At 43.6% G+C, this 11814-nt stretch overlaps 2 protein-coding genes across 2 annotated transcripts in view; both read right to left on the bottom strand.

Moving 5' to 3' along the window:
- Positions 1-1065: 1065 nt before the first annotated feature.
- LOC109482226 (carboxypeptidase N subunit 2-like) lies at positions 1066-3914 on the bottom strand. Its single transcript, XM_019784919.1, has 2 exons — positions 1773-3914; positions 1066-1241 (listed from the first exon to the last, which is right to left on the bottom strand). The coding sequence occupies exons 1-2, from the start codon at positions 3550-3552 to the stop codon at positions 1066-1068; spliced, it is 1956 nt and encodes a 651-aa protein (XP_019640478.1). The 5' UTR covers positions 3553-3914.
- A 2258-nt stretch (positions 3915-6172) lies between these two features.
- Positions 6173-11814, bottom strand: part of LOC109482225 — a 31271-nt gene continuing 25629 nt past the window's right edge. Inside the window, 10 exon segments of the mRNA XM_019784918.1 lie at positions 6173-6297; positions 6769-7054; positions 7395-7645; positions 7814-8503; positions 9133-9372; positions 9519-9672; positions 9915-10587; positions 10760-10917; positions 11076-11243; positions 11381-11611. Coding sequence (XP_019640477.1) covers positions 6173-6297; positions 6769-7054; positions 7395-7645; positions 7814-8503; positions 9133-9372; positions 9519-9672; positions 9915-10587; positions 10760-10917; positions 11076-11243; positions 11381-11611 — 2976 coding nt within the window.

The following is an 11814-nucleotide window of genomic DNA, read 5'->3' as shown; positions in this document are numbered from 1 at the left end:
CACAATATGTTATCATATGAAATTGCAGGAGCAATTGGTAGTACAGCATCATGTTACTTCCTGACCCAATGTTGTTGTGGTTGTTCTTGTGGGGTAGTTTTAGGATTAAATAGATGTAGTTAAACAGTTTTTCTTTATTGTGACTTATAGAAGTTAGAATCAAGGTTCACAAATGAAATACTTTACAGTTACGTCTGAAGAATTGTAAATGCATCTCCTTTTTTTCTAAAGATCTCTTTTATATCATCTGTTGACAATCATTTATACCTCAACTTATTACATGTACATATTTCTCCTTGGTATACCATGATTATGGGGTGTATAAAAAGCTTTGCTATCTTGTAAAGTGCGTTTAAATATGCATTCTAAAAACATTTAGAAATACCTTGATAGTGTACCCAAACTAAACGTAACATGTAGTTTCATTTGACTAGATTCAACTATGCCTTGCACAATATGTTGTCATATAAATTTGCCGGAGTAACTGGTAGTATAACCTCGTTACTTTTTAGAAGAATCTTTTTACTGAACACTGTTGCTAAAGCAAGTGACTAAACCCATTTTAAGTCACCTCCGCTCCGCTACATTCGTGCTGACCAACAGAGAATGCAATGTTAGTTTACTTAATATTATTCTACATATATGCCAATTAACACAAATATAATTGTACAAACAAATGACTGTTTTCAGTGTTTAATAACAAAAGTCAGTATAACCTGTCTGATCATGTGAGTTAGTATCTTCATACTGGTGGTCAGAACCACTAGTTACACACAACGGCTTGGCCCCGGGGTGGTGTTTGGGGGAGGCCAAGGATTCGTTGTTGGCCTGAGACTGACAATACCCTGTCTAATTATGTTGGTCGACAGTTTCATACTGGTGATCAGGACCACTGGTTACTACAACAGTTTTTGTGGATGATTCAGTGATGGCCTTAGACTGACATTGTCCTGTCTGATCATGTTGATCTGTATCTTCACACCGGTGATCAGGACCACCAGTTACTACATCAGCTGTAGTTTTTGAGGATAATTCACTGTTGGCCTGAGACTTGTCCTGCCCTGTTTAGTGATACTGGTGTACATCTTCATACTCGTGATCAGGACCACGAGGTACCACAACAGCTGTAGTTTCTGTGGATGATTTAGTGAGAGCCTGGGACTGGCCCTGTCCTGTCTGATCATGACCACAGTTTATTTCTGTGGCCGGTGACGTTGGGGCCTTTGGTGGTTTATTCGCCCCTACATACATAGGATTTGTCTGCAAGGCAGCTAGAATTGCATCGCGAGGTATATTCCTAATATCCAAAGATTGAATGATGACCTGACACTGATCCTGCTCTGACTGACTATGGCCACCGGTTATTACATGTACAGTAGCTGTGCTGTTTGTGCTGGATTCAGTGATGGCCTGAGACGGGGCAAGACCTGCTTGATCATGACCATCGGTCATTACAGCAGTGGTGGTGTTTGGGGTGGATTTAATGGGGGCCTCCTGATTCAACTTTGAGTATGAGGCAGTCGAACCTGTGTTATATAATGGGCTTTTAGTGTTAAAGGATTCAGTGATTGAGTTCAACGCGGTTGGCGCTGTGTTATATAATTTACTTTTTGAGTGCAAGGATTCAGTGATTCTTATTGAGTTATAGAATGGACTTTTAGTGTCCAAGGATTGGGCCATAACATTGCGCCCAGCCTGACCATGGCCACTGACTGGCTCTTCAGCTGTGGTGTTTGTACTTGTGCAGGATTCAGTGACGGCCTGAGACTGACCTTGCCCTATCTGATCATGTTGGTCTATATCTTCGTACTGGTGGTCAGGACTACTAGTTACTACAGCAGCTGTGGTGTGTGTGTTGTCCACATTGCTGTCCCGGTTTTCAGCAGCTGTGGTGTGTGTGTTGTGCGAAGGAGGTTGGGAATTGGAACCTGAATCAGAATTCCTCACCCTACTTTTGCACACGATTGTGAAAATGACAGCGATAGCGAGACATACCACTGGACCAACAACAGCTAAAGTGATAACCGGTACTTGGGGGAAACTCGGACCAGATTCGTGGGAAGCACAGGTGACAGCAACGGTTGAATTTAGCAATTCGGTGCCAACTGTCGAATCAACATGGCGTTTAAAGTACCAGTAGCTGGTGGTGCCATGGTAACAGTTGTTAGCACTTTTTAATTTGGGATCGGTGGGGGGTGTGGCAAATGTGCAGCCTACAGGGCGTGCTGTTGGCCTTACTTTGTTTTCTGTTATTCCATATGAAAATGGTGACACTGCAGATGAGTTTCGGGCTTCAACAAGGGATGTTGATTTGGTTGATTCATTACAGGACAGGTTTTTTAGACTGATATCTTTAAGTTTTTGTCCTGAAAGATTGGCAGGTTGGGCACACGTCATTTGGCTGTGGACTGCAGGGACTTCAATCAGGTTTTGCCAAAAGGGAGCCATCTTACAGTCACACTGCCAGGGGTTGTTGTCAATACGTAACCCAGGAATTGATGCCAATGTGTCATTGGCTGATAGGGGAAGGACAGATAGCTGATTTGACTGCAGGTACAAATCCTGGAGCTGGGGTAGATTTGAGAAAGTGCCAGTCTGAATGCTAGTTATTTGATTGGAGGCAAGGTTCAACAAACGGACCCGGGGTAGATTTGAGAATACACCAACCTGGATGCTGGTTATTTGATTGGAGTTAAGGTACAATTTTAAAAGATGGGGTAGATTTGAGAATGTGCCAGTCCGAATGCTAGTTATTTGATTGGAGGCAAGGTTCAACAAACGGACCCGGGGTAGATTTGAGAATACACCAACCTGGATGCTGGTTATTTGATTGGAGCTGAGGGACAGTATTAAAAGCTTTTGTAGATTTGAGAATGTGCCAACCTGAATGTTGGATATTTGGTTGGAGGTAAGGTTCAACGTTTGGAGGCGGGGAAGATTTGAGAATGTGCCAGTATCAATGCTGCTTATTTGGTTCGAGCCAAGGTTCAACAAACGAAGCTTGGGTAGATTTGAGAATAAACCAACCTGAATGCTGGTTATTTGGTTGGAGGTCAGGTTCAACGTATCGAGGCGGGGTAGATTTGAAAATGTGCCAGTATGAATGCTGCTTATTTGGTTCGAGCCAAGGTTCAACCAACGAAGCTGGGGTAGATTTGAGAATAAACCAACCTGAATGCTGGTTATTTGGTTGTAGGCAAGATGCAAGAAACAGATCTGGGGTAGATCTGAGAATACACCAACCGGAATGCTGGATATTTGATTAGAGTCAAGATTCAACCAGGCAAGCTTTGGCAGATTTGAGAATGTACCAACCTGAATGGTGTTTATGTTGTTGGAGTTCAGCCACAATGTTCGTAGCTGCTTTAAGTTTGTGAATGCATTAGCCTGGATGCTGGTTATATTGTTGGCGCCAAGGTACACAAACCTGAGCCTCGGGAAATTTGAGAATGTCATAGATTGTATATTGGATATCTGGTTATTTTCTAACCTTAATTCACGGGTAGATGGTGGAGGTTCTGAGGGATGTTGGTGAGGCCAAGATTGGGACATCTGCCGCGTGATGATGGTTCACAGATGTTGCTACATTCTGGCATGTTGGGCTTCTCCAGGATGATAAGAAGTAAAATCAACAAGTGTCGCAGCTTTCTTCCCATGTCGGCCTGCACAGAACAAGCGGCACGAACAAAATAAAAATGGCATTCGGTGATGACGGATTCTTTACTCGTTCTTCTTAATCTTTGCAAGGTGAGCTGAAACACACAAGGATACACAGTAAGACATACACAATCCAATCATTCCCAAAGTCCATTATGGTAACAAGGCAAGCAGAGATCTAGACGACAGGAGTCATGTCCGTACATACGAGCTGAATGTTGTTTTTGTTTTGTCTTTGTGTGACACATGGCAACTTAAATTTCATGATAAGGCACCTTTTTATGCCTTATTTGCCTCGCATGCTTCAATTTGCTTTGTGGTGCCCAGATGACTAAGCGGTCGCTCTGGCTTTTATTCCTTTATAGTTCATACCTTCAAACAAGCAGTTTAAAATCAGTCTGAGCCTGGCTATCTGAATATTAACATTGCAGAATGTTTATATCTCACTTGATATGGTACAGACTTGCAATGGGCCGATGACAGTTTTCCCTAGACATTTCTAAACGGTATTATATACTCACAAACTGCTAATGTTGAAACATGAAGAAACAACATCTAAAACCTGTCATCTATCGTTTGTTTAGGCTTACATGTACCTATCTGGCTGGGTAATTGTCTGATTTGCGCGGTTTGAATATTAATGTTTAGCGGGTTGTTTACTCCCTGATCTGGTGCCTTTTGCTGACGTGTCATATTGAGACAAATTTTCAGGTCCGGAGATAAGAAGAAAAAACACAATGCGTCGAATTGTTGGTTCATGTGTACATAAAGTTTTGATGTACCAGTATCAGAAACATTGTACTGTGGCATGTCACAGTATCTGTTGTTGTTCCTTATTTGTTCTTTATCAGTAAAGACATGGTGGATCTCGGAGTAATCTCGGAGTACTGGAGTCATACTTGCAAACATGCTTGGATACATTTTCTTCATCTGGGTATGTTTGAATTGTGGGAAGCTAGCTATTTGAACATTTAACAGTAATGATAAATGGTGATCTGGTGTTTTTTGCAGGAAAATATTTAAGGTTTGTAGCAAAAGCATAATTTCGCCCTTTTTGTGTGAATTAATCAAATTCTTCCATATTGTGGACATAAATTTTGAAATCATCATAAATATTACACTATGGCATGTTATTTTAGTAAAAATATTCTCACTACATCCGTACCTGTCCCTAGTCCCTTGCTCAGTCGTAATGGCGTAAAGGCTGGGCGGGGGGGGGGGGCATGGAAGCCCTCAGTATATCGCTCTCGTTTACAACATCTAAAGACTCTAAACACAAGAAAAATTAAGTTTTGCATTGGAACCGATGTACCTCGCTCGTATAATTTGTTTAATATTCCAGCGTCTATTCTTCCGTGTATGTTCAGAAAACACTAGGTCTTACCTGACTGTTTATCCAAAACGTACCCGTTTCAAGCCAGTCTCAGTATCTTGAGTTGGCACCGTCTGATCTGTGAAGTCATGATGGGCTTTCCCCTGTCCTCTGGCTGCAGTTGTGCCTCTCAGACGTGAGCTGTGGGTAGCTGTTCTGTACTGGATTCTGACAGACGTGAGCTGTGGGTAGCTGTTTTGTACTGAATTCTGACAAACAACCTTCGCAATCTGGGTGTGTTGATTGTCTGAAACTAGCCTTTTGAATATTAACATTAATGATAAATAATAATGTTTTCTCCCTTGAAATCACTTTCCTTGTCAGTATACCATGTTTTATATGTTCAGTCTTGCAAAGCTGATTTTTTATATTGTTAATAGAGCTCCAGTGTACTGCCCAACCCGATGTTGCTGTCACAGTGAACTTATTTCTATGACTGGAATAATGATAATAATGATAATGATGATAATTCTCTATTACTATTAACATGTAGGAAACGGACAACAAAGAACGACAAAGACATTACACTTGTGTGAGTCGCTAGATTTATTCTCAGCCTTAAACGCTGGTTACAAATTATTTCATAATGCGGCCTACATATATATCTTCATATGATTTTATTTGGACATTTCTACTCACTATGTACTTTTTTAAAGACAGTACATAATACTATTATATTTGGTAAATATGACGAACAACAAATACACGAAAGGTTCTTAACTAAAGCAACAATCAGTAAGTTGCACCATTATATCCAATTGACATATCTATCAGATAATTGATGCAAAGGTAGTATAAGGCTTTAGAAATTGCTCTTTGATACTTAGATATAAATTGAATCTATTTCTTAACGCCAGTCAGTACCTTTACGATGTCAAAACAAAATTATGTATGACCGTTATAGCTTAGCATACAATTGATAATATGGCCACAGACTACCACGTTACAATAAATAATATGACCACATGTCGTCCTTGAATGTCTCGTTACGTCTAACCTCTACCAGGCTTCGGAAGGCGGCTACTGAAAAGCGTAGAAATTGGCCAAATTGACAGATAACTAGAGAGACGCTACATTTTGCCGCACCTTTCCAGCCACCCACCGAAGCCTGGTAGAGGCTAGCATTATTCGACCTTTTCTACATCATTTTATGGCATAGTACCTTCGCATTACGTTCTCTGCGACTCGTCTCTCCTTCATGGCCCGTACAAGAAGGTCCAGTCTAGTCAGACAATCCTCCAGTCGTTCTGATGCCAGCATGTCATCCTCTGGAAATCACCAGGAGATACAACAAGGACTTGCATCAGTCGCTACCAACGTATAAATGTGCTTCCGTAAAACGTTAATATGATAATAAGCTAATGTAATCACACCAGGATGAGCGCCTAAGCCTTTATGTGCTGTACTAGTTTATTCCTCGTCTCGCTCGAACCAAGTTTTAAAGAATCTTACATTACACACTGTTTTCCATTGGGGATTTAATTTCCTTCACGTCTACATGTACCAGGCCGGTGTTCGAGTTGTCTACTCTATATATTAGCTGACTCTTGGTCTCTCTCGGCTTCTTATTTCCTTTATAGGCTACCAAAAAGACTAGGGGTAGATGCTACAGCTTCAGGGTGACTCGTGTTATGAGCGACCAGTTTGTTTCATTCTGTATGACCCTATTTTCGCAGTAGCTGGTTAATCTCGGCACAGCTGCTCGTGAACTAGTGGGTTACATCTAGAGGTCACCTTACCCTGATTTTCAGAGTTTGTCAGACCGAGGAAGTTGGCCAGCCTCCTCCACAGCTCCTGCAGGATCTCCTGATGTTCCTGAGGCGGCGTGTAACCTCTCATCACCACGAGTGCATCGTTGATGATGGCCACCAGGATGTTGATAATGACGATGAAGACGATGCACAGATAGGTGTACAGGAACAGCGGCCCAATGATCCTGCTGGTGCTTAAGATTTCATCGAAATCAAATTTCCCCAGGGTACATACGAAGAGACTCTTCCCTGAGGCAACTATCGTAGAGTATCCCTGTATGTAAAACACATGTGCATATCAAGACTAGCCTTGCAACTGTTAATAGATAAACAAATCCACTTACCTTCAACGCTGATGACATCGCAACTATTTTATCTTTCTGCTTCAAGAACTGTTTTGATTGTTTGCTTGCTTTATTGCCTAATAAATGCATTAAACAGACATAGACAAAATGACACAGACGAAATATAGACCACCCGGGAGCTTGTCAGTACTTCGGTACCAACGTTAGAGAATTTCATAGGTGGGAAAATGGCAAAGGCATTGAGCATTGTTGCTACAAATAACAGAAAACACCCTACGAAATAAATAGGAAACAGTAAACCATCCACACCTGTATTTTGAGTCCAAAGACCAAATGTCCCAGCTGCACAAAGGAGAGAAACAGGACGCTGAAGTAAACGGCGAAGCCTGTAACCTCTGGCGCCATGCGCCGCATTGACGTCATCAACACAGACAACATCGGGTTGAAGCGGAGGAGGCGAAGGAACTTGAAGATGTTGATGAAGGCGACGGCGGCCACCGTCCAAACAAACGCCTGGTTCCACAAGACGGCCTGGTCGAAGCTGATGAATTTTGATGAATCTAAAAAAAAGATTATAAGGAAGAGTTGATTTAAGAAATGGACAGTAGCTGTCAGAGATATCTATGAAAGCTACTGTCTGTCTATATGCCCCATCAACGTATGACACATATCTACAAATCTAAAACCAATGAAAGAAAATCACTGAATACATACAAACTTATTACCACGGTAATGGGGAAGCTTGTCCAAAGTATTCCTCGACGTTATGTAGTCCACAGCAAAAACGGCAACGGCGCCGAAACAAACCAAAATGTTGGCAATCTCGAGAAGGTTCCACGGTTGGAGGCAGTAGCTTCTCCCTTGTTCCTTCATCAGTCTTACTTCCCTGTACAGCGTGTACAGGAAACAGACCACATACAGGATGTGCAGGGCCATGATGATGTATCCAGCCGTGCCGACGAACCGATGTAAGCGGTAGGTCCACACAGAGTGGGACGGCACCGCCCCTCCCGTGTTGAGAAACTCCACCATGTACGACATCGTGCTGAAGAAGTTGACATTGGCGTTGTACACCGTGAACTCGACAATGACGGCGCGCGTATAGCGGTCAATCCAGCCGGCTTCCTTCAGGTCAGCGATGACAGCGAGGGCAGCAGCTTTGTTTCTGCCGACTCCGGCAACGTAACCTCCCGAGCCGTACGTGGCAATGGCTCCCATCGCGGGGAGCTCGTCACCAGACCCGGGGAGGTGGTACGTCCAGGGCGATGGCTTGGAGAAATCATCCGAAGAATTGGAGGAGGAGAGGGGGGTCCATCCGGGCAGAAAGTCTCGCGTTTCCTCGTCTGAGAAGGAGTTCCCGCTGTTACATTTCTGACTCATGTAAAGGCTTGTGTACCGCCGATAAGAGTCACAGGGTCCTTAGAGTGGGTAGATGAAAAAAGGCAGTTTCAAACATACGTTGTGAACACATATCAAGGAATTGGGCATCTGGAAGCCTGGGCTTTTTAAACGCAGGTAAATATTCATGTCCTGCGTATTTTCTTGTCAATTCAACTCGTTTTCTCAAATATAGATATCGCTTCATGAAAATACACTGATCTAATATATTCCTATCTTTACACATGTGGCATGAGCCACTTATATGCATCCAGCGTACTTCCAGAAGGCAGAGGGACTTTTATCCTTACTGGGTTTGACTCGTATCTGCCTGTAGCGTGCAGCTCCGATCCGGTAAGAAGTGGTGTCGCTGATGAAAAGCTTCCGTCTCCAGCCGAGCCTCTCACTGTTGTAATGGTTTTCCTGGAACAGACCCGGAATAAGGACGTCGCGCGCCCACGTCCAATAGTCGTCCGCTGTACTGATCTGTGAACGAAGTGTCAGACTGTTATCTCTGAAAGACCAATCACCCACGCAGACGTTTGTGTGCGTATGTCTGTGTGTCTGTGTGCATATGTGCGCGTGCAGTGTGTGTGTGTGTGTGTGTGCTTTTGCAGATGTATTTAAGCGCGTATATTTGTGCTTTGAAAAGAGAATCGCTCTTAAAAACTGACCTCATCAAAATCCGACTGGAAGAGGTCTCCTATAGTGTTGTAGGCGTGGTGAGAGTAGACGTTTGTGCCACTATTCACCAACATAAGCAGAATCATCACAAACACGAAGAACCCGGCAACCTCCTGAATTACACTGTCCGTCTTTTTTCTGGTCTCCTCTCTTTCCTGCCGCTCTTTTTGAGATTTCTCCGTTTGGTCATGCTTAAGCAGAACTTGCCGCAACTGTTGTTTGGTCACTGGTGGAAAGAAAGAATGACAGGACTGCCAAATATTGTCGATATCTCAATTCAAAGACATTAATGTAATACTATCTGACCATGGGAAATTATTATCCATATTTAGCTCAACTTATCACATGAAGACTAAACAAGGTGCACCATACCTCTCGTGGTCGCCCTTTGAGATACCCAGGCAAACAGACTCTCTGATTGGTTGGAATCCTCCACGTCAGCGTGTTCTAGGACGACGTCATCCCGCGTCGATAACACCGCGACTTTCTTACAGACATAGGAGACCAGGGCGGAGACAGCCAGGATCTGTGGGAGAAGCATATCAACGACAACGGAATCTACCATCAACACAAGCCACGTATATAGAGAGTAATTATAACCTTTTGCAATGCCATGAAAGAATGACATGGACAGAGAGATTAAGTATGAAATTTAGTTTTCTGTCTTGATCTGGTTCCTTCGAGATAATGAGGAAATCCTCTGCACTAAAGGTTTCCTCTGGTTGTAAGTTCCAGTGACATGATGGCACGATAACAGAAAGCTCTTACCTTGAATGGCTCCACAACAAGAACATCTTGAACGAAGGACATCAGGAACGTCTTCAGCCACGCGTTTGCCTTCACAGCTCCCCATTCCAGGCTGTAGAGAATAGTAAAAAACGCCGATACGCCACAGCTGAGGACCAGGATCGACCAAGCCACGTACACAAAACAGTAGGGAAGAAACCGAGAGGAAGACCGGGTTTTCAACAGCATAGACCTGATGTCTTCCCTCTCTGCGACATTCACGGCGTTCTTGGCCGGTTGTTGCTTTTCTCTGCACCGGCTGAAGAGCTGGAGGAGAAGCACGTTTACGGGGAGGACACACAATGACGTCATCGCGCTGACGTATAACTCGTGAAGGGTGAAGGAGACTACCCCAAGATTCACCACGTTATTCTGCTGCAGGTTGTCCTCCGTTCTGTACCACATGGCGTTGGCAATCATGGTGGTGTAAACGACACACAGTCCACAGGAGAGGCGCTGGACCCGGCTGAAATGGCTGCCACTGGGACAGAACAACATGGAGAGCCAGATGTGCTCATTTTTAAAATCGTTCACGGCCTTTGTGGTGAAAAGATGGAAGGATGACAAATCTTGTTCTGTTGCAGCTGGAAGAATCCGGCTGATTCTACCATCCCCGTGGTCCAGCGATAGCCACTGGTCACACAGGAAACTGTTTCTGTAAACCACAACAAAAAATATTTGACTTCATGGTATAACTTAGTTGGTACTGAACATGTATTGTTTTCCTCAAATGTTTATAATTCGTACTTGCAAATAACGCATTCCATGAGCCACATGCCATCGTGTATCGTGTGTGGTTGAATGAACCATTGCTCAAATGTGCTTACGTTTCTCCTGATTGCAAATCTCGCACGATGACTTTATCTAACTTCCAAGCCCTGTCGTTGCCCCCCTGGTTGTCGTGCCAGATTTGCAGCCGAAGAAGGTCGCCCAGACTTTCTTCAACAGCGAGCAAGAAGATGTCCACGCCGCCAGCCTGAAAGGTCTAAAGTAGATAATTGTAGATAAACTTAATGATACACACAGAGACAGATCATAAACAATACCCACAGTAGTTTGATGTGATAAAAATCAAGAACAAATCGTTCTACTGAACTGGTCGTCTAGAGTTAACAACTATAAAACGTCCGGCTGAATCTTTACCTCTGGGCCTTGCTTGAACACCCTGACTCCGGTACTCCCCTTGTCCCCAAGCAATGTAAACCCCACGTTGGACTTGGTTCCAGACCCTCTGGCGTAACTGGTGTAGACGGACATCTTGTAATAGTACCTGTCAGTGGAGCGGTTGTCGGGTAGGCCATGGACAATCAACTGTCCAAAACAACAAGAAATCGTCTCAAGTTGTTAAGAAACTTTAAATCTGTAGAAGTAAATTGGAATAGTCAGCAAAGAAAATGACTGACGTTTTCATTAAGAGTAGATTGAAGATGTTTACGTCATGACCTTACCTTCTTGAAACCTGCTTTGTCGACCTTCCTGAGAAACATGACCCCGACTAAGTACAAGGCTAATGACGTCAGAACGGTAGCGAGGACCCCTGCGTTGTTCCCTATGTCCGTGAACTTGTCGAACACGGTGGTCAGGTCAATCGTGTTCGGTACGGTGACGAAGCCAGTCCCGAACGCCGTCATGTGGTTGCAGGCGCAGACAGTCGCGGTGATGGTGGAGGTAGGGTGGACCTGTCGAGATGAAACAGGTGTCGTGGAAAAGGTGAACTATTTACCCGAATTTTCGACCAGTTCTATGGTCTTCCTCGGACCATGATAACTTAGGAACTGATTGCCACATTGTCTTACAATGTATGTTCTTTTATACCTGAACACCATTTATTTTAAGACTAAACTCTAACAAGCTCTTAGTACAGTTGCCCAGCTACCCCAGA

Source organism: Branchiostoma belcheri, unplaced genomic scaffold, assembly GCF_001625305.1.
Source record: "Branchiostoma belcheri isolate BF01 breed outbred unplaced genomic scaffold, Haploidv18h27 scaffold6, whole genome shotgun sequence".
In the NCBI taxonomy this organism is placed as follows: domain Eukaryota; kingdom Metazoa; phylum Chordata; class Leptocardii; order Amphioxiformes; family Branchiostomatidae; genus Branchiostoma; species Branchiostoma belcheri.
Note: the sequence above shows the minus strand (reverse complement) of the source record. Positions and strands in the feature narration are given on the sequence as shown.